The 22709-nt window shown below is 47.0% G+C and overlaps 1 protein-coding gene across 5 annotated transcripts in view; it reads left to right on the top strand.

Moving 5' to 3' along the window:
* The first annotated feature begins 12511 nt into the window (after positions 1–12511).
* Mycbpap (MYCBP associated protein) overlaps positions 12512–22709 on the top strand; it is a 21137-nt gene continuing 10939 nt past the window's right edge. For 2 of the 5 annotated variants that reach the window (XM_046420382.2, XM_046420384.2), the window contains exons 1-7: positions 12674–12870; positions 19372–19499; positions 20298–20457; positions 20609–20712; positions 21475–21658; positions 21936–22051; positions 22554–22704. In XM_046420382.2, the coding sequence (XP_046276338.1) occupies positions 12798–12870; positions 19372–19499; positions 20298–20457; positions 20609–20712; positions 21475–21658; positions 21936–22051; positions 22554–22704 (916 nt within the window). In that variant the 5' untranslated portion in view covers positions 12674–12797. The other 3 variants (XM_046420383.2, XM_058571520.1, XM_058571521.1) reach the window with 3 other exon arrangements.

Raw genomic sequence — 22709 nt, 5'->3', positions numbered from 1 at the left:
TTAAAGTGTCTGAGTGCTTTAATGATTCCTAGCATGAATTGTTATATTCTTTTCCAAAGGGTTTTCTCTTATTTATTTTCCTGCCCAACCCCCGCCCCCCAAATAAGGGGAAAAAAAATGCATGCTTTCTCCGTCAACCATATAGAAGAAAGCAAAAATTATACTAGGAAAATAACCACTACAACATTTGGACAACCATCCCTCCAGATATCTCTTGATGCATAGATATAGATGGAGAAATAAAAATAATTCTTCACAAGAGGGATCATACTCAGGTGCCAATTTTGCAATCTGTTTTTTTTACTCAACAACATGTCCTAGGTTTTTCTAATTGGTTCTGCCACCACCCACGCCTAGGTAGTAGCATAGTATGTAGTTCAATAACAGCTGTAAACCAGGCACTGTGTCAAGAATTTTATCTGCATTAGCTCATTTAAGTTCCACCAGAACCCAATGAAAGACGTTCTATTTTTATCATGCCCATTTTACAGATGAAGAAATAGGCTTAAAGAACTGTCTGCCCAAGGTCACATGGTTAGGAAGTGATGGGGCTGGCACTCAAGAACTCAAGGGGGTTTTCTGGGTCTCCAAACCGGGCTTATACAAAATAATACATGTGAATGTATCATCTTATAAAAAAATAAAGTGTGAAAGTCCCCTTTACATTTCCACAGGGGTTTGATGTATCAGTTGAGGTTCAACTGCATATAATGGAAAACCAAACTAGCAGGCTTTAACAAGATAGGGATTTATTTTTCCTCACAAGATAGGGATTTATTTTTCCATTAGATATAAAAGAGGTTAGTATGGTGCGCCCAAGGTCGTTGTCTTGAGAAAAAACAGCGTTTAACTTTTTGCTCTGCATTCTCAGTTTGTGGCTTCCATACCTAAGGTCTCCATATGGTCTGCTATGGTCCCTGAAGTTCCAGCCATCATGTCTGCATTCCAGGTAACAAGAAAGAGAAAGCCTGGAGGGGCAACAGTATGTTTGCTCTCAGATGAATCAGCTCCTTGATTCATCTGATTTAGCTTTCCCTAAAGTCTGTCTCCTCCATGACATCAGCTTGCTTCTAATTGGCCACCTTTAGCCACAAGGGCCTCTGGGAAATGTAGTTTTAAAATTGATAGAATTGCTGCTTTACTACCCACACTGCTCCATTACATAGGAGCTTGGTTAATCAAAAAGCGGGTGGAGCTAGGGATGTGACTGAGTGGTAGAATGCTTGCCTAGCATTCAGGAAACCCTGAGTTTGATCATTGCAAAAATAAAATAATATTTAAAAAGCAGGGGGAGGGAGAATGGATATTCACAGGCAATTAGATAACTCTGCCATCATATAAATCCTTCTTAATCCTTTTCTATAAATTTAAATATTTAAATTATCTATACATATATAAAAATGGTCTAACATGTTAAAGGTACCTTGTTTTAATTTACATTTTAAAGGTTTATCAACCAGCTTACATACCCTCTGGAGATGGAACCTAGAGGTGCTTTATCACTGAGCTACATCCCCAACCCTTTTAATTTATTTTATTTTTATTTTTCATTTTGAGACAGGGTCTTGCTAAATTGCTGAGGCTGGCTTTGAAGTAGTGATCTTCTTGCCTCTCCGCCTCCTAAATTGCCGGAATTTCAGGCCTGTGCCACTGTGATTGGCTTCCATTAGATATTTGTTTAGTAATTATTGTGTTGTGTACACATTTAAGCTCTTTGTTTATTTAGCCAGTTAGAGCCTGCTTTCTTTTTTTCTTTTCTTTTCTTTCTTCTTCTTTTTTTTTTTTTTTTAGTATGAGGGATTGAGCCCGGGGACACTTAACCACTGACCCACATCCCTGGTCCTTTTATTTTTGATACAAGTTGCTAAGTCTGGCTTTGAATTTGCGATCCTCCTGCTTCAGCCTCCAGAGCCTCTAGATACAGGCGTGTGCCACCGCACTGCCCGCTTGATGATTTCCTGATCAAGTCAAATGGACTGTCTAGATAGATTCATTAATTGATAGGTAGATGTTACAAATATATTAACTCCTTGTCTTCCTTGCTGCATATAGTGCTTCTGATAAGCTTCTCTTTTATCTTTCATGGATTGTTCCTTTTCGGAAGTGAGTTTTCTACAATGTTAACCATATTTATATAGTTGAGTGTTATCTGTTGTCTGTGACTTTTTCTATCAGTCCTAGTCTCAGGCATATTTGTTCCACCTCCAGGGATATGGTCATTGTTTAAGTTTCCATTCTCCTCCCAAGAGCGTCAGGATAAGGTTGACAGTAGGTTCACCTAGATCCAAATCTCCACTCTGTCACTTCCCATCTGCATGATTAGCTGGGATACTCCCTTCTTCTGAGTTCCGAGTTTCCTGACTAGTGAAGGGGTGGGACGAGCCTTGGATCCTCAAACTTGTCTATGCATCAGAACCACTCAGGCTCCATAAAATGCCCATTCCTGCCTGCCCCCTGCCCTGCATCTGTAGAATCCAAATCCCTAGACCCAGGAATCTGTATTTTTCAAAGGTCTCTAGTGAGTCCACTGCTCAGGCCTGTTTCAGAATCACAGGACCAGCCTGGCTACCTGCACCCTGCTGAGTAGTCACTGAGGGAGCTGGGGGCAGCAGTCCTAGGCCACTGTGTCCCCCAGAGCCAGGTGGCCCTGCCTCTTCCTCTTGGTGGGGGCTCCCATTTCACATCCAGCCTGCACAGCAGCTTCTGCTCCCTGCTTCCTCAGGGCAGTAGAGAGGGGTGTTTAGGATCCCGGAGAGCTGCCATAGCCATGCCTCTGGGAGGGGCCAGGGCCACCTACTAGTTGGGTGACCCAAGCTACTCACCCTGTGAGTCTCAATTTCCTCCCTGTTGAAAGCAGAGACAGTTCCCTTCCTTCAAGGCTGTTGTAAGGTTGGCGATGATGGATGGCTGGGCGATGATGGATGGCTGGGCGGGAAGAGCCTAGAGCAGTTCCTGGCTCAAAATGTGCTTGTGACACTTGTCGTGAGGATTACTGTTGGTGTTGTCATTGTGATTTACAGCTGCAGGGGAGGAAAAAAGTGCACCTCGACTCTCATGGGGTTTGTGGGTTGGGCCTGAGAATTAAACTGAAGTACGACAGATTGACAGGAGAAAACACAAAGGAACACAAGTTTAACTTGCACCAGGAAATGGAGGCCAAAGGCCGAGAGCTGAACGCTGCCTGAACTGGACGAAGAGTAGTAAATGATGAATGGGGCAAGGCAGAGGGGCTTGGGCAGTTAGTTGGGTGGAGAAGTGACTAGAAAGATGAAGGTTTGTATCCTTCTCCCTTGACCTCAACTTTCTATCCTTGATGACAATGATTTCTAGAATAAAGAGGACCTCTTCCACATGGGAGTGTCACTTACTGCCTTTTTTTTTGGGGGGGGGGGTTCTGGGGCTTGAGCCCTAGGCCTGCTAGAAGGCACCCTACCACTGAGCCACACCCCCCACCCCAGCTTGTCATCCTCTACTTTTAAGAAGAACAAGGAAGGTCAGGTCAGAGTGATCTTCTTGCACCTGCAGTTTCTCAAGTGCCTTCACCTGAAAACAGTCAATATGCCAGAGAGGGATATTTTGGGGTGGCGTGTTCTTAACTGCTTCTCAGTGTCCTGGGCATGTTTGCTCTAGGGAATGAGCATCCCCAACAGGAATTTCCTGGTGCCTGACAAGACAGACAGAGACCTATAATTTCCCTGTGATGTTGAAACTTGTCAGAAGGAAGCCCTGGGCTTCTGGAAATTTTTCTCCCTGGCTCAGAGTAGAACTTGCAGCCTTCTGGGAGGCTGGGAGGGTGTTTGCCACGGTGCCAGCTAGCCACCTCCAGGCGACTGGCACCCACACTGTGTGACTCCTCATACCAGTGCTCCTTGCCTTCCCTCAACAGGTCTGACAGGAATGGCCCCTTTCCTCAGGTGGTTGATCAATCCAGGTAGGGACATCCCCACTTGCCACCCAGACCCCTGATCCCTGGGATGCCCATGAGTGTGCCTTGCTCTGCTTCTGGATTAGGTCTCTCCTGGTGCCCTTCCTAGAACCTAGGGCCTTCTTACCTGCATTCCTGCCATTTTGACTCTGCCTGGGGCAACTGCCTGCCCTTGAACTTGACCAACTTACACAGGCCTCACATCCTCTGCGGAGCTTTCTTACTGTAATTAAGACCCCAGCGAGAGGCCAGAGCCCTTTATTGAGGGTCTTAGCAGCATCAATGTGGTCTCAGCCACTTTAGAGCGTTGAGGAAGTTGTCATGGAAACGCCCCTGCTCCTAGCCCCACCAAACATGGACCCTTTAATCTTCATGAACAGCAAAAGAGCTATGCAAAATGTTGAACTGACAATCCTAATCTTGAGCAAGGTTGGGAGGTCCTGGGACAATGTGGGGGTCCCACTCGTGCACCCCAGCTTGAGTGGTTGGACTGAGGCCGAATTGAGATCCCAGTTTTGCTGCCCATTTGCTGCTAATCCTCTTAGACTTAGCCTTTCTGTGCCTCAATTTTTTATCCTGAAAAATGGGGATGTTAATAATATTCCCTATGTGATTGCTGTGAACATTTAAGAAGTTAGTACTTTCCAGGATCAGTGACGCATGCCTCTAATCCCAGCTATTCAGGGAGTTGAGGCAAGAAGAACACAGGTTCAAGGCCAGCTGGGCAATTTAGTGAGACCCTCTCTCAAAATAAAAAGGGCTAAGGCTATAGCTCAGAGGTAAAACTCTTCTGAGCTCAATCCTGAGTACCACAAAAAAGGGAAAAAAGGAGGAAAAAGGTATAACTCATTATTAAAACAAAGAAAAATAGGTTAAGTTGGATTTTGCCAAAATTTTTAAATTTTACATGTTAAAGGACGCTGTCAAGAAAGTAAAAGAAGTCAGGCACGATGGCACATGCTTATAATTCCAGTTGTTTGGGAGGTTGAGGCAGAAGGATCAAAAGCCTGAGGCCGGCCAGGGCAATTTAGTGATACCCGGTCGCAAAATAAAGGAAAGGTCTGGGGATATAGCTCAGTGTTAGAGCACTTAACTAGCATGTGCAAGGGCCTGGGTTAGAAAAGAGAAGATAAATTTACAGAAGATATTGCAAATCACATTTCTGATAAGGGTTTACTATCCACTATAAATAAAGAACTTCAGCTCTACAATAAAGACAGTCCCATTAAGAAACAAGCAAAGGTGTCAGGTGTTGTAGTACACCCCTGTAATCCCAAAGACTCGGAGGCTGAGGCAAAAAGATCACAAGTTTGAGGCCAGTCTCAGCAACTGAACGAGACCCTGTCTCAAAATTTAAAAAATAAAAAGGCTGGGGATGTAGCTCAGTGGTAAAGTGCCCCTGGGTTCAATTCCTGGTACCAAAATAAATAGATGAGCAAAGGCTTTGAATAGACATTTCTAATAATAAACACAAATGGCCAACAAACACATGAAAAGAAGCTGAACATCATTAGCCATGAAGGAAATGTAACTCCAGACCAGATATTACTACACACTTAGGATGGGCACAGTATGGGTTTTTGTTTTGTTTCTTTTCTTTTCTTTTTTTGGTACCAGGGATTGAACTCGGGGGCACTCAGCCCCTGAACCACATCCCCAGCCCTTTTTTGTATTTTATTTAGAGACAGAATCTCATTGAGTTGCTTAGGGCCTTACTAAGTTGTTGAGGCTGGCTTTGAACTCATGATCCTCTTGTCTCAGCCTCCTGAGCCGCTGGGATTATGGGTGTGTGCATCACCGTGCCCAGCTACAGTATATTTTTAAAGAAAAAGAAGTGCTGGCGAGTATGTGGAGAAGTTGGAACCTGTGGATGCTGCTGATGGCAATGTAAATGGTGCCACCTGTGTGGAAGTCAGCCTTGTAGTTCCTCAAAAAATTAAACCTAGAGTTACCATGTAACCCGGCAACTCTAGTCCTGCACCCAAGAGAATGAAAAACATATGGTCACACAAAGCCTTGTACACCAATGTTCATAGCAGTGTTCTTCGTAATAGCCACAAAATGGCAACAATCCAGTGCCCACTGACTGATGAGCGGGTAAAGAAAATGTGGTCTATCCATGCTATGGAATATTATTCAGCAATAAAAAGAAATGATGTCCATACAATGTGGATGAACCTTGAAAACATTATGCTAAGTAAAACCAGGCACAGAAGGCTACTTATTGTATGATTTCATAGACACGAAATGTCCAGAAAGAGACAGAAAGTAGATTAGTGGTTTTCAGAGACTAGGAAGGAAGAAGGAATTGGAATGACTAATGGGTATAGGGTTTCTTTGAGGGTGAGGGAAGTGTTCTGGAATTGGATAGTGGTGATGATTGCACAACCTTGTGAATACTCTAAAAAAAAAAAAAAAACCTGAATTGTACACTTTAAAGTGGTGGAGTCTGTGTTATATAAAATTTTATGCTATGTGAATTGTCTCATTTGTTTATATATTCAGCACTGGGGATTGAACCCAGGGATATTTTACCACTGAGCTATATTCCCAGCCCTTTTTTAAAAAAAATTTATTTATTTAGAGACAAAAATCTCACTAAGTTGCTAAGGCTGGCCTCGAATTTGTGGTCCTCCTGCCTCAGCCTCCTGAGTTGTTGCCACTAAGCCCAGCTATCTTAACTTTTTTAAAAAAAAATTGAATCAGTACAATAAAATGTTCAGAAGGCTGCTCAGTTCACGTAAACCCTCAGTAGTTAGTTGCCAATTTGAGGGTTGGTCCAGGTAACACAGAAAGGAAAAACAATTCTAAATGGAGCATTGCCTTTAGAGATTGAATTCACATATTTAATATTGGTTGAAGAATTAGCATATGAGGGGAGTGGGGATAGTAGCGGATAGGAAAGGTAGCAGAATATAACAGTCACTAATATGGCATCATGTAAAAATTTGGATGTGTAACCGATGTGATTCTGCAATCTGTATTTGGGGTAAAAATGGGAGTTCATAACCTACTTGAATCTAATGTGTGAAATATGATATGTCAAGAGCTTTGTAATGTTTTGAACAACCAATAAAAAAAAGAATAAGCATATAATTTCTTCCTTCATTCATATGCATACTTGTTGATTTTACATGCCTTTTATGGGTATATGTGTACATACAAGCATTTATTTGTATTTTAATTTTATTTTCTTTTTTTAAAAATATCTTTAAAGTATGAAACGGGTTTCTAAAGCTTAGATTATTATTTAAGCCTCCACTGGTTAAGTCCAGCTGTCATGTGGCTCAGGGACTCTACTTAAGGTCAGGTCTGTGGTAGAGCAGGATGCTCACCGACCTTGGGGTTGGAAGACCTAAGAGAGCCTTAGCTCTGTTCCCGAAAGCTTCCTGAGCTGGGATGGGACTAAGGTTCTCAAGTTTAAAACAGCAGACACCCAATTACATTTAAATTGCAGATAAACAATGAGTACGTTTTTGGTGTAAGTATATGTTCCAAATATTGCATGGGACATACTTACATTAGAAATTGTTTATTTAGTGCCAGGAGTGGTGGCGTATGCCTGTCATCCCAGTAGCTCAGGATACTGACACAGGAGGATCGTGAGTTCAAAGCCAGCCTCAGCAAGGGCAAGGTGCTAAGCAACTCAGTGAGAGCCTGTCTCTAAACAAAATACAAAAAATAGGCCTGGGGATGTGGCTCAGTGGTTGAGTGCCCCTGAGTTCAATCCCCAGCACTCCCAGCCCCCGCCAAAGTTATTTATTTAAAATTAAAATTTAATTCAGTATTTTGTCTGTAACCCAGACATGACTCAATTTCTGTAAAAAGACTTTTTGGAGGAAATCACATTTAATTCTCATAGCAACCCCAGCCCCCTGCCATTTTGCCATGGAAGAGACTGACTCAGAGGGATCAAGTGACCTAGCCCAAGGTCATTCAGCTAGAAAATCCCAGAGCTGGGATTTGAACTTGGGTGTGTCGAGTAGGGCATGATCTGCTAAAATGAAACTCAAGACAGATATTCAGTGACCTATTTAATGACGGCATAGAAACCTTGAGGTAACTTGGGAAGAACAGAAGCTTTCATTGACTGGGAAGGAAAAAAAAAAAAGTTGGAGAATCACATTTGAAACAGTGCTTCTGTCACTATGTCGTTATTACTTCTCATTGCTGCCACAACAAATGACCTTAAATTTAGTGGCTTAAAACAACACAGATGTATTCTCTGACGTCTAGAGATCAGAGGTCTGAAGTGGCTAAAATTAGGGTGACGGCTGAGCTGTGCATCTCCTGTGCCAGCCCCGGAGTGCCGCTGCATTTTCTGGCTCCTGGCCACCATGGCTCAAGTCACATGCCCCTTTCAGACTCAGACCCTTCCACCTCCCTCTTTTAAGGACCCTTGTGATGACCGAGGGCCCACCAGATAATCCAGGATAATCTCCAAATCCTTAATCACATCTGCAAAGTCCTCTTTGCCATGTAAGCTAACAGATTCATGGCCCCCAGCAATTAGGATGTGGACGTCTGTGGGGAGTGATTATGCTGCCTCCATGCTGTCTAGAGAGAAATTAGTAGATCCGAGTGTTCTGGGTCTTAACTGTAATCCCTTTCATCTGTACGGCTTTCCAAGTACTTGCAGATACACCCTTTTTTCTTTTTTTCCTTCTTGAATTGATCCTGGGAGCTCCATTAAGGCTGTGCTGACTCTGCTGTAAAGAAATCAGTTGAAACCCAGGAGGCATCAGCCCTGTCACACAGCTAAGGACTCAGGCCCACTCCTTGTCATTAAGGACGCACTCCCTCACAGTTCCCAGCCACGTACCACTAGAACAGTCTTCTCCCTGATGGGGTGGATAGCTCCTCAGGTCCTTGCAGTCTAGAGGAAGAGGCCCAGCTCTCTTGCAAGATTCTGCCCTCCGTGGGCAACCTCTCTGAACCAGGACAAGGAAAGAGAGGTGCCAGAGGAGAAACTTCTTTTTGTGGAGAGGCTTGGCACAGAGCCCCAGAACCCAATGTCCATCCATTTGGCTCATGTCCTCGACAGCAGCCCAGACTGGAACTTCTACATGCCCCGAAGGGAGCTTGGATTCTTAGAAAAGTCATCTTAGTGCATCTTAGCGCAAACCTCTCCAGAACATGTCACTGTGGTTTGTGGTTTTTGCCCTTGGGTGCTGCTGTGTGGGAAGAAGCAGCTCTCTCCTGCCCACGGACACTTCTCCAGGCTGCCCCCACAACTTGTCCCATCCGCCATGATGGCCTGCGTGTGCCAGGCTGTTCCCAGAACTGGGGTACACCTTGGATCTGAGAGGGGAGGCTCTGCTCCCTGAGTGTACGCTTCAGCAGGGGACAGGGACACTGCAGAAGTACATGTGATACTTCCGAGGATAACAAAACTGGAGGACAACAGAGGGTGACAGCAATCCCATGAGTGTGACACTGTTGCCACTCTAAAGAGGACAGCCCAGGCAGGAGCAAAGGTGACATGCAAGCCCATGTTTTACTCCAGAGCCCTGGTGCTCCTAACACCTAGTCCCGTGGCCTCTAAAATACCTGTGTTCTCAAGAAGAGAAGAAGAGGAATTTGAGCCCCGGGATGGTGTCTGGTCTGTGTGTCATCCTTGAGACTAAAGTCAGTCCATCCTGGGAACAGTGTCACCTGAGCAAGTGACGTGATGTGTCCTGTAAAGGGGGATGGCAAACAGAGGTGAGGATAGCGAGGCCAGAGGTGGGGATGAGCCAGCTGTGTGTGGGGGAGGGGCATTGGGGGGCATGGAGATGACAGGGCAGTGGGCCAGAGCAACTGGAGGGGACTGAACCTGAACGGTGGTGTGAACTGGGGAGGGGAAGCTAGAGGTGAGGGGTTTGAGAAGATACTCCCTTCAGCCTTGGGCTTTGGGCTGGTGGCTGTCCCCAGGACAGGAATGGTGCAGTCTAGACTAGCCTCTAGAAAGAGTAGTTGATGACATGCTCAGCACCTGGCTGGGTGAAATAAACAGACATTAAGCAATAATTGATGTCATGCCTTCTGTCAACCCAGTTACCTCCTTCACCCTGAGATCAAGGAACAGCTCAGAGTTGCCACCTGGGAGGAGACTGCTTGGCTTTGCTGCTCTGAATATTATTCAGTCACAAAAAGGGCTGAAGTCCATGCTAAGAAAAAGAAGACCCAATAGCATATGGTTCCATTTGCATGAAATGCTCAGAATAGGCAAAAATAAAATAAAGACAGAACAGAGTTTGTGGTTTCCAGGGGCTGGGAGAAAGGGGCGGGGGCTGACTGCTTAATGCATACAGGATTTCCTTTGGGGGTGATAAAAAAAACTTTCTGGAACTAGATAATAGTGACAGTTGCACAACACTAAATGTATTAAGTGCCACTAAATTTTATATGTTAAAATGGTGAATTTGGGGGCTGGGATATAGCTCAGTTGGTAGAGTGCTTGCCTCACATGCACAAGGCCCTGGGTTTAATCCCCAGCACCATCACCATAAAAAAAAAAAAAAGATGAATTTTGCTCGGCTTGGTGGCCCATGCCTATAATACCAGTAGCTTGGGGGTGCTGAGGCAGAAGGATCACGAGTTCAAAGCCAGCCTCAGCAAAAACGAGGCCCTAAGTAACTCAGTGAGACTCTGTCTCTAAATAAAATACAAAATAAGACTAGGGATGTGGCTCAGTGGTTAAGTGTCCCTGAGTTCAATCCCTGGTACCCCACTTCAAAAAAAAAAGGTGAATTTTATGTTACCTGCATTTTACCACCTTAAAAAAAATCAAATGCACATTTCTGGGGAAAGATTCTTAACTTTGATCAGATTCTCAAAAGGTTAAGCAGCTCTGATCTGGTTCAGACACTTTCATGAGGCACAGAGGAAATGAGACCTGTGTATGGTCACTCAGGGGCTAGTGGCAGAGCCCAGCCGGCGGCATACCTGTCTGACCATGAACCCCCCCTTTTTCCCTTGTCCTTTGATCTCCATTGACAGGCACAAGCTGTGTAACTCCCTGAAGTTAAAAGAACTTCCGGAAGCCGGGCGCACAGATTAGAGTTTCATGGTGTTCATCTTTTCTCTTGGTGGACTCTGAACTCCTAGAGGGCAGGAGGAAGCATGTCTTACTTTCCTCCAGCGGAGCTCCTGTGGCAGCCATGGAGGTGAATTGTTCCTGAGTCCACCTTCAAGATGGAATTTGATGTTCCCCTGTTTAGGCGACAGCCTCTAACAAACATTGTTTGCCCGGAAGACACACTGGTTGACCTAGACTTCATCAGACCTGCAGTTCTCTGAGGCTCTCCCGGTCCAGGCCGGCTTCCTCTCCCTTCATTCATTTTTTTAAGTCTTATTTTATTTTTAAATATGCTGTTTTAATACCCACCCTCTCATCATTCATAAGCCTTACCATGCTTCCCACTCCTCTCTGACATAAACCCCTTGCCCTCCTATCTCCATCTTATTGTCTATTTCCTGAAGGACCCAGGTGATACAGCACCCCCAGGTGTACCATAAGTGCCCAGTAAATATTCATGGAGTGAACTGAAGAGTCACTCTGGAGGGGGCAGGGAGGCTGGTGTCTGGGCCTTAGAAGGAGAGAAGCTGCCCTTGGTGGATGTTTCTGTCTCAAAGGGTGTAAGATCTCGAGGGGCATGGAGAAGGGGCTATGACTTGGGGGAGGGGGACAAGGAGTGGGGAACACTCAGGGCGCAGGGGAACTGACCAGCCCAGCTGACATCCTTCCTAGATTCCTCCTTTGTCTAGGGCAAACTGTGACAGAGCTCATAAATGGCCCAGGAGACAGTGCCTTGGGACTTGGGGAAACCAGGTTCAAGTTATGCTTCTTGCAAGTCTGGTGATTTTTTTTTTTTTTTTTTTTTTTTTTGCCCTTTCCTCTCTGGAGCTCAATTTCTCCATCTGTGAAATGGTTATAGAGTATTCTCTCCTTCGGACACCATCATGGTTTTGAGAATTGACAGAAAAGACATTAGAGTTTGTGGGGGGTGGGCACTGTGTTGGGTATTTTAAATGTTTACTCACTTAATCCTTACAGTGGTTTTGTGAAGGAGGCAATGTAAGTGAAGAAAACAAGTGACTCAGAGAGGTCAAGGGGCTGGCCCATGAACACATAGCTAGCAATCAGGCAAGGTTTGGATAGGAGCCCAGTTCCGTTTGGCTTTAGAGCCTTCATTCATCATTGGACACAGTTACTGAGCAACTGCTCTGTGCTAAATTTGGGGTTTGAGGAAGGGCAAGGGTCAGGCGGTCCTGCTCTTATGGAGCTGACATTCTGGCAGCGAATGTGACCACAGACATCCTCATGAACAAGATAACTCCAAAAAGCATTAGGACTCTGACAAAAGAAAGAACCAGCAGCAGCGACAGCAGATGGGTGTATAAATTTGAGATGACACTGAGGGGCTACTTTTAACTGGGGAATCAAGGACAGCATCTCCAGGGACTTGGACCCCAAGTCGGGGTAAAAGCTTGGCTCACTTGGGAAGGGACAGAAGGCCAAAGGGAAGCCATCCCCGGCTTATCAGCAGGCCCTCAGAAGAACTGTCCCCGCGCGCAAAGGCCCGAGGCTGGCAGGTGACGTCACCGCGCTCGCCCACGCTGCCTTGACGTCACGAGTCGGCCCAGGCCTTCTCGGGTCAGAGCGCCGGAGCTCGCCTATGGCGGACGCGCAGGCGCGGCACGATGAAGAAAGTGGCTAACAAGCAGTCCCCGCCCAAGCTGTACGGTAGGTGCGCGCAGCCGCGCGGGCCGCTGGTTGCTATGGACGCCGCGGCGGCCGCTGGCGGGAGAGGGCGTGGGGAGAGACCTCACAGCCCCGCGGTCTCGGGGCCCCGAGGCACAGGGCCCCGCTGCAGCAGGGGACCGTACCATGAGGAGTTCCAAGAAGGAGTCCCGCACCAAAATACCGAGCAAGTTCGTGGAGCCCCCGGAGAACATGAAAGGTTGGCACTGGCTGCCTTAGGTGCTCAGGAGAACCCGACAGGGACGCTTGAGACCCCGGGGTTCAGGACAGGGAGCCTGGAGGATGGGAGTGAAGACCACTGGGAAATGGAGTCCAGCGCATAGGAATCCTAACCGTGAGGGACACATTGGAGACTTCCCAAGGGAGGAAGCCCCGCACACTGGGCCTTGGGGGTGGGGACACAGCCTCATAGGGAGGCTTCAGGGATCAGTGGTTAGGGACATGTTTTGGACAGGACCCCACCTCTAAACATATCATAGGATGGCACACTGGAGGCAGATCCCTAGACTAGGTGAGGTGCCAGGGAAGAGTTTAAGGCCAAGCGGTCCTTGGGAAGAGGAATTCAGGAGTGCAAGAAACCACCTTGATGGGTGTCTGGGGGTGGGGATTGCACCTCAGAGTCCTGCTGGAAAAACCCAAAGTGCTTAATCCCTCTATTCTGGGACTGCCTTTTTCTACCACATGTCCTTTCCAGCCATATGACACTTGTCCAGCTAGTTTAACCTGGAGTGACTACTTCCTGACTGTAGTTACCCTCTGGTTGCTGGTGAGAGAGCCACAGGTTTCCTGACAACAGACTGACCCCCAGGGACAAGTTCCCCTTTGCAATCCACCCCCCCTCTGCCTTTTGTTGTTTTGTTTTGTGGTGCTGGGGATCAAACCCAGGGTGGATGCTTGCTAGGCAAGTGCTCTACCACTGAGACGCATCCTCAGCACTGTTTTCATTTATCCAGGACCTGCTGTATGTGGACACTGCGCTGGGCAACAAGGGTATTGATAATGTCACTGGCAGGGGTCTGAATAGTTTCCAGAGAGGGGAACCTCAACTCAGGATGAAGGGGTCCTTCATAATTGTCATAGAAAAGAATTTCCAGATGTGTCAGAGGCACAGTAGAGATTTAGATAGGAAAGCAAGAAGTACACATTCAAAGAAGATGTGGGCTATCTTGAGAGTGAGATGGCCTTTTGGGGTATCAGGCCCCTCCACCCGCACCAACTCTGCTCCTGGTACTAGGGATTGAACCCAGAGCTTCACACATATTAAGCAAGCACTTTACCACTGAGCTAAGTCCTCAGCCCTTTTTATTTTATTTTGAGAGAGGGTCTTGCTAAGTTGCTTAAGGCCTCATTTAGTTGCTGAGGCTGGCCTTGAACTTGCGATCCTCCTGCCTCAGACTCCTGAGTTGCTGGGATTATAAGTGTGTACCACCATAGACTGCTGGGGCTCTTCTTTTAAAGGGAACTTGAGGGTGAGTGGGCATGGAAAGGTTTGTGAGGATGGTGTTAGCCTGGAAATCACAAGACGATTTGTGGTGGTCTTTCAGTTCTCAGGATTTTCATGTTGATGCTGTCTCCTCTAATTGATTGACAGATAGTGTTTGAAAAGTACCCTATTCTATAGGTTTCTTAAAATATGTCTCCCTTTGTTTAATCTATTCTAAAAGTATGTTGTACAAGGCAATTTTCATAAGCAAGTGAATTTGTAGTAGATTTAAGATTGTGAGAGAAGATTTGTAGACTGACCAGAAATTTGGGAGTGAAAGGCCTGGGGAAAAACTAGACTGGGGAGGGCCAGGCCTAGAGGGATATGGGCCTGGGGAGAGAAGGTATGAGAAACTTTAACCAAAGCTTTCAGACTAAAGCCACAGACTTGTTTTCCTTCCTTTTATCTCTTTTCCACTTGTCTTCTATTTCTTCTATCCTCCCTTAGTATGAAGTGTGTGACCCCAGCCCTCTAGAGAGGACCTGGAGGAGGATTCAGACAATGCAGAAGTATAGAGGCTGGGATATTAGTGCCCAGGAGGATTAAGGGGGCTCAGCCCCTGACCCAGACTTGGGATGGTAGAGTTAAGGGGAAAGATTTTCTGAAGGTGACATTTATGGCAGATCCAAAGAAAAAGAAAGAAGAAAAAAAAATTAAAAAGGAATGGTTTGTTTCTCTAGGTCTAGAGAGAAGCATGAGTTCATAGATTTATGAACATGGGCGCCTGAGGGGGCTGTGCTGGTAGGCAGGGACCAAGCCATAAAAGGCCTTTACAGGCGAGGTCAGAAAGTCTGGGTGTGCTCTTGTAGGCCCCGGGGGAGCCAGCCTCGTGCAAGGAGAGGGGCAGGCCTGCGCGCAGTAGGGTCCCCCAGGAGGCCCAGAAAACTAACAAGAGCCTCGTTGCTTTTCAGTATAGCTTTCTTTTATGCTTCTTCATAGTATAAAAGGCTGATGCTGTTTCATGACATACTTTCTAATAGTTAAGAGAGAGGAAAAAAAATACCTGGTTTGCTTTCCCAAGGGCAGTCAAGGGCTTTCCCAGCCACTGCCTCATGCTCTCCTGTTTCTGCGCCATCTTAATCAGACTTGAAATCCTGCTGTAAACAAAGATTTTTCACTGCATATCTGTTTTTAATAAGGGGAAGGTTTCATTTGTAAAATAGCCCTGAAGCTAAGAACATGCACCAGAGTGAGGAGGGAGAAAAAAACAGAGTGTTTTAACGTGGTTTCCAGAACCATGGTGCATGTCTGTAATCCCAGTAGCTTGGGAGGCTGAGGCAGGAGGATCTCGAGTTCAAACCAGCCTCAGCAACTTAGCAAGGCCCTAAGAAACTCAGTGAGACCCTGTGTCAAAATAAGATATAGAAAGGACTGGGGATGTGGCTCAGTGGCTAAGTACCCTGAGTTCAATCCCTGGTATGGAGAGGGGAGTTATTAACATGCAAGATTTCTTTTTGCCAGAATGTTCTCAGGGAAGTCTCAAATGTAGTAGGATGGTACTTTCTCCCATAAAATGCAGCTGCAGCCAATGAACAAATATAATCTTATAATCTAGTGCTGTTTCTCAAGGTCTCTGAATCACAAGCAAAAAGACAAGCAAATATGGCAACTGGAAACCTGTTTAGGGACCTGAGAGCCCTTTTGAGTCCCAGGTTTCTCCCTGGTCTTGTTCTAAGAAACACGGAAGACTCCTGGTCACACCATGTCCCCCTCCCCCACCCATTATAGCTCTACCCTGGTAGGGACAGCTCCTGCCTTGATTTCCCCCAGTGCAACCCTGAGGTCAGAATTTCCCACAGGCTTTAATCAGCACTTGGAAATAATAACATTTAGATAAAACAAGCCAAGAATGGAGTTCAGGTTAATTCTCCTTCCTTAGTTCCCTCTCCCATCCGTACTCCCAGCCTAAGGGCTTCATTTCCAGCTTCCTTGCTCTAACAGAGGTGTCCCTTGACTGCTATTGACAAGAAGGCAGGTGTCTTTGACCGCTCAGGCTTTCAGGAAGAGCAGAGAAAGGCCAGCTCTGTGTCTTACCAGTGGCCCCGCTCAGCCGACATTTCCAGAAGAAAGAAGAGGAAAGAGCTGGGCCTGCACGGGTTCAGTAGTGACTTACTCCACCACGGGGCATCCTGCAGCAGGCCTCGAAAAGCCCCCTGGAGGCTCATGCTTCCTCCCTGGTCTCCCTGCAGTCCATCTGGCTCCCCTCCATCCCACTCCATGGATCTAAATGCCACTGTCATCAGCTCACTCTCCTGGACCAGAGGGTAGATGCCAGAGCCATGCTTCACAGAGCCGCCTTGCCCTGGCTTCATTCCCAGCGGCACCCCACTTCCCCAGCAGGGCTTTTGTGTTACCGTATCCCACACTTGCCTGTTCATCCCTGCTCCTGCTGAGCTCAGACGGGGCCTTACCTGGAACATCTCCTTTCTGTGTTTGTTTCTTGCAGTACTGGGGATCGAACCTAGGGCCTCACACATGCTAGGCAAGCGCTACGCCTCTTTTTATTGCTCCACATGTGCCCCGTCCATGTTCTCAGGATCATGGGAAGCTGTCTCTGCAACCGTTCCTCCAAACCTTCTTGAGAGCCTTCAGTTCTGTGACCTTCAGGGCTCTGTTCTTCTCTGATGCCTAAGCAGACCTCTTGGCTGGGCTTCTCAGGCAGGCTCTTGTGTTTTGTGATTGTTTTGTGTTACGGTCTGACTCATCTTTCAGTCCCTCAACAGGAGAAGCCATATCGTAATCTTTTATATCATCTCATCCGTCATTTATAACACATTGAAGGTCCTTGGATCCATCTCTAGGATGAATTTAACTTTAATATATATCTCATTTTCATGGCCATTTTATTAACTGAAACACACCCTTTCCTGGCGGTGTACAGTAACAGAGCCCTATTGTACTGCATCAAGATAGCTTTCTCAGAAAAACTTCAGACCCAAGTTTCATTGACTACTTCAATCTCAACCAAACATGAAGAATTAGTTTCTGTATCACTCCAAGGGATGGGGGTTTGGGCCCCCAGAAATCTTCAGCAGCGTTGATAGTTTGTATTTACACGTGGTGATGCTATAGCCACCAGAGAAAAACACCATCTGGAGAATGTAATCCCTTAGGAAGATGTAGACCAACCAAGGTGATGGGCAGAAAAAACAGATGTCCTGAAAAAGATGAATGATACCAACATATTTACAAAAGCAGACCTTCAGCTGGTTCTAATTCTCTTGTGGGCTGCCACCAGCTTTGGTGTGTTTGTGTAGAAGGGAGAGAGAAATAGAAATCAAAACCCCATGCTGCATCTCCACGCACGGAGGCAGATCAGGCCAAAGCTCAGGTTGAGCTGCTCAGGCCTGTCTGTGTGGATGTCGTGAACTCCTGCAGACCCTGCAGCGGAGGACGTGGGCTGCGGCTGATGGACAGAATTCAGAGTTATGTCTGGAATGATTCTGGCTTTTCTTTTTCCCCTCCCCTCACCCCATCAACTATGTAGACATCTCTTTAAAAGGTAGTTTGATTTTGTCAGCCAACACCCCTGCCTTGATATTTTAGTGCTATGGTCTCTTAAAGATTAGGATACTTAGAGAACTGTAGATAAAACCAAATTTTGTTTTAAATGCCCTGAAGTCAGGGCTTAGGTTTTCTTGTGATTGTTTTGTGTAGGGCCTTACTTCAAACAGTTCAGAACCAGAGGGAAAAGGATGGGGTTACCAGCCAGAGAAACAAGCAGTACACTCAACACATTTGTGCCAGGTCTTGGAAGGCAGGCAGCATCCTGGTCAGAGAGTGCCCCTCTTCTGTCCCATGTGATGTCCATGTAGCGTGTCCCAGCAGCCACCAGAGAGATGCACACTTCAGTCTCTCTACTTTGTTCCAGTCCTGTGAGCCCCTGTCCCTGTCAACCACTTCATTATTGCAGTTGGCTTCTAGATAACCTGGCCCATCCCTGCTGCCTTGCCGTGGACCACACCGTAAAGTCCTCTGCCTGGCTCAACTCTTCACGGTGGGCTCCTGCTTCCCTCTCCTGTTCTGCTTCCTGCCTCCCACCTTGCTGCGCTCCAGCTATTTTAAAACACACGATCTGCCTTCCAAAGCAGGGCTCCCTTTCCTCCTGCCCCCAGCCCGCTTCCTGCTGCTCCTTGGAATGTCTCTTCCCAATCTCTATTTCCCTCTTCTGACTGGGCTCCATCTCTCCACTCTCAGTTTAAACATCGCCTCCTTGGGAAGCCTTTCCCGACCATGCCACAGACCCAGTGGACCCCTGGATGCCCCCTAGTGCCCCAGCTTAGGTGGCAGCCTTATCTCTCATGAGCTGTGTGCCCTTTGAAGACACCTTCTGCTGTTTCTCCCCAGAACCCAGCACAGTTCCTGGCACAAAGAAGCTGCTCCACATTTTTACATGAAATAATATGAAACAGATGGTCAGAGGTGTTCTGCTCCCCGTCAGAGCATCTGCATTTTAACCAGTGTCTTGAGAAACCAATGCCTTCATACAGAACAGACCAGTGCCAGCTCTGGAAGAGGCTAAGAAAACAGCTAGCCCAGGTGTCCCAAAGCACTGGGCATCAGAATCCCAGGATTTAATTTATAAAACTCCCTTGAGTTTAAAAAAAAAAAAGGAAAGAAAGAAAAATGATAGCTCTCTAAGGCCAGGCAAGCAGTACGCAGGAAGCTGTAATTGTCAAACTCCCCAGAAGATTCTGAGGCAGACATTTAGGAACCACTGATTTAGTCCATTTTCCTCTTTTCACATATGGAAGATGGAGGGAGGCCCAGAGAGGTCAGGCGATATGCACCAAGGTTGTCCAACTTGTAAGTAACACAAGCAGAAATGGAATATATATATATATATATATTTTAATCTCAGTTCTGGCTACAGAAGTCTCAGCCACTGGACCCAGCTTGGGGGAGTGGGTAGGAGCTCCCCCAGGAGAGAACTCCCACCCCCTCAGCCAAGTGCTATCCAGACCATCTTGGCAGCCTCTGCTATCCTGTCCAGGTGGCCAGCTCTGCCTTTACCATGCAGTCTAATATGGATTTATTGATTTGTTTACTTTATTTTTTGCAGTGTTGGAATTGAATCCAGGGCCTAGCTGCCTCGCACACATTGGGCAAGCACCCTACCACTAAGCTGCATTCCTAGCCCAGGATTTGTAATTTTATTTATATAGTTATATGTACAGAAAGATCTTTGAGCACTTCCAATTTTTTGCTTCTCTTCAGAAAAGAAGCGAGCCAAGGCACCCGAACAGCCCACACCCCCCATCCAGGAGGAGCCTGAGCCCGTGAGCAATATCCTACAAGGAGATGACATTCTTGCCTTAGCCATCAAGAAGGAAGACTTGAAGAAGGTAAGGATAAAGTGCATGGGTCCCTTGCTGCTGACACTTTGCTACCAGCCTGTGTAACCTAAAACATCAGCCATGCCAAGGTCTCTCCAGCAGCCCGCTACTCACAGGGGCATTTCGTGGTATGGGAAAAAGCCATTGAACACAAATTCTATTCACTTTACCATCTAAAGGATTTTACTGTGCTGTTTGTTTTAACATTTCTTTTCTATTTTCTTTTCTTTTTGTCTTTTGTAGTACCAGGGATTAAATCCAGGGATGCTTAACCACTGAGCCACATCCCCAGCCCTGTTTTGTATATTTTTTTAAATTTAGAGACAGGGCCTCACTAAATTGCTGAGGCTGGCTTTGAATCCGCGATCTTCCTGCCTCAGCCTCTTGAGTTGAGCCTGCGACCGCGCCCAGCTGTTTTCACATTTCTGAGATTCATGTAGAACCACAGGAGACAAGATGATGCCATACTTTGCTTCCCAGAGGGGACGTGACACTATCCCCATCTCACAGATGGGAAAATGGGATGACTCAGAAAAGAGAGAGATCTAGATGAAGCTGCTGATCCCCAACCCCAGGCCTTTCCTGAAAGAGGCAGCCACTTCTCACCTGAACTGTCTGGAGTCATCAAGATATTTTTTCCTTCCAGACATTTCTGCCTCTTGTCTGTTACATCGGCGATTCCTGGACAGAGCTGGGGAACACACTGGTCAGCCCTCAGGAATTCCACCAAGAACCAGGGCAGAGAAGATGGTACTGCTCTTCTACTGCCTCCTCTCAGGTGGAATTCTCTCTTTGGTTTCTTTTTAGCAACACAGTCCTCGCCTTCCTGAAACAGAGGACAAGCCTTTCATTTCCCAGAAATTTATCATCCGCAAACCCAAACCCAAGGATACTAGGAGGAAGATCTGCCACTTAGTAGCACATCCTGCTAATCCAGAAGTAGCCACAAAGCCCCTCGACTACTCTGGTATGATCAGTCTTGACCCTGGAACCCCCGGGCTTTGAATTCATGGGTCAACTTTGAAAGAAAGCTGGATCCCCATTAGAAAGGCAGCCCCTTGGGTAGGTCACACCAGCTACCTATAGTTTGTCTTTTTCCACCCCTCTTTTCCCCCCAGGTCCAGGTGACCACTTCGATGGCAGTGATCAGATCCTGCCTCACCACATCTTGGGGAGTCTCCAGGACTTTAAGAGAATTGCGATTGCTAGAGGGAACACCCAGGTTCGTTTGTGTTGAGCTGCCTGGCTCAGAGAAGTCGCCAAAGCCACTTTAGTCTCCCTGCTGGAGACTCAAGCAGGACCTGGACTAAGAGTCAAACCTCTCTGGGCCTCAAGTCTGAGATAATCATTGACCCTCCCCCGAGGGTAGTTTAGATGCTTTGGTTACAAGTCCCAGAAGCCAATTGAAGCTGGTTCAGCTGAAGTCAGGGATTTGCTCTCAGGCTACAGATGTTGCCTCACGTACCTGAAGGGGGAGAGGACATGGTGTATGTAGGCCAAGCCACCAAGGCACTCGGATGCAGGGCCCAGCTCATTGCTCTCTGCTATTCTGTGCCTGCTCTCCCCAGTTCTGTGGTGGAGGAAGGTGGCTTACCACTGCTCCCTGGGTGACCTCCTCATCATGCAGTGCTTCTCTGTCCCTTAGATACTTCGCTTTCATTGGGCAGGTGCTAAGGGGCATGGGAACATGTAAAAACAGCTCCATCTCCCTGGGCAAAAGTGCCAGTTAGCATCAGTTATGAGGAAGAGGCCATGCTGAAAGATGACTACAACCTCAGAACCAAGGTTCCTTTTGGAGGAAAGAAGGGAGGGGCTGACGTCTGATCCCAAAGCCTCCAGGTTCTGATTTGTTTTCTGTCACTTGCCACCCTGCAGTCCTAAAGAGGAATTCTCAGCAGAACAGGACAATGGCAGAACCTAGGTGTCTGGAAACTTCAGCTTGGGCCGACTCACCGCTTTCCATGTGCTCACTTTGTCCTTTCAGCTGGCTGAGCTGATCCACATCCCGCCCAGTCTGATGACCCTCATCTCAGCTAAGGAAGAACCGCAGCAGAAAGACCTGAAGGAAGAGAAGCGACATCCCTGGGTCCCACCTCCTCAGCAGAACTTTCTGAAAAACTGGCAGCGTCACATCACTCTGCGAAAGAAGCAGCAGGAAGCCCTTAGTGGTGAGCAGAGTGGACAGGGCTCCTGCCTAGTCTCCATTTGGCTCGAAGGCTCTGGTGTGTGTGTGTGCGTGTGTGTGTTTTCTTTCCCCCCACCTGTCCAGATCCTGGATGATGACCACATTTGTGCTGTTCATTCCCAAAAGCTTGCTGCTCCTAAACCGTAGTTTATTGGTTCTATAATCAGGCTGGCCAACCTGGCTGCCCTGTGTAGTTCCAGGGCCCATTTGTTCTGATTTGGTGCATTCTAATAGCTGCATTCTTGCCTCCTACTCTTAAGAGCATCTGAAGAAGCCTGTCAGTGAGCTGCTGATGCACTCCGGGGACACCTACAGACAGATCCAGGAGGAGCGGGAGCTCATTGACCGGATACTTCCAACACAACATGATGGGAAAGTAAGGGCGGCCATTCCCAAGTGCCCAGTGCTGGGCCATGGGGGGCAGGGGTTGGGACGCAGAAATGACTTGTTTCAGGTTGCATACTTGGGGAGAAAATAATCTATGCATTGCAAAGCATTGCAAAGCCCTTGGGACCTTTACTAAATTTTGTTAGTGGATGTTTGTGGACTGTTCAATTAATTAAGCCTGTGGTGGTCGCCAGGAGTCAGTTTGTCACTGAGTTACTATGAGTTTTAGTATTTGTCTCCTAGAGGCTTAGTCTCCTGCCTCTGGACTCCCCATCAGTGAGTACCAGCATCTGGACCAGCTTACATTATCTTTCTAGGGTCAGTAGAGGCTACCACAGGGCATCCTACAAACAAGAAAGTAGGTACTTTTGCCGTCAGGGCAGCAACAGGTTCCTCAGAGAAAAGTCTATGGTGCCGTTGTCTTCCCAGGCCACCACCAGCTGCCAGCTGAGGCACTGACTTGACCTCACTGTGCTCTCTTTCCTTACCAGAGCTATAAGGACACCAGTGTGTTCTGGAGTCCACTGGAATACTTGGGAGATGAGATGACAGGTCTGGTCATAACCAAAACAAAAACTCAGCATGGCTTCGTGGAACCCATTGCTCGCATCAGGAAGCCCCGGTCCATCCGGGTGGAAACAGGTGAG

Source organism: Marmota monax, unplaced genomic scaffold (assembly GCF_021218885.2).
Source record: "Marmota monax isolate L192 unplaced genomic scaffold, Marmota_monax_Labrador192_F-V1.1 WCK01_AAM20220418_F8-fsc00064, whole genome shotgun sequence".
NCBI lineage: Eukaryota > Metazoa > Chordata > Mammalia > Rodentia > Sciuridae > Marmota > Marmota monax.
Note: the sequence above shows the minus strand (reverse complement) of the source record. Positions and strands in the feature narration are given on the sequence as shown.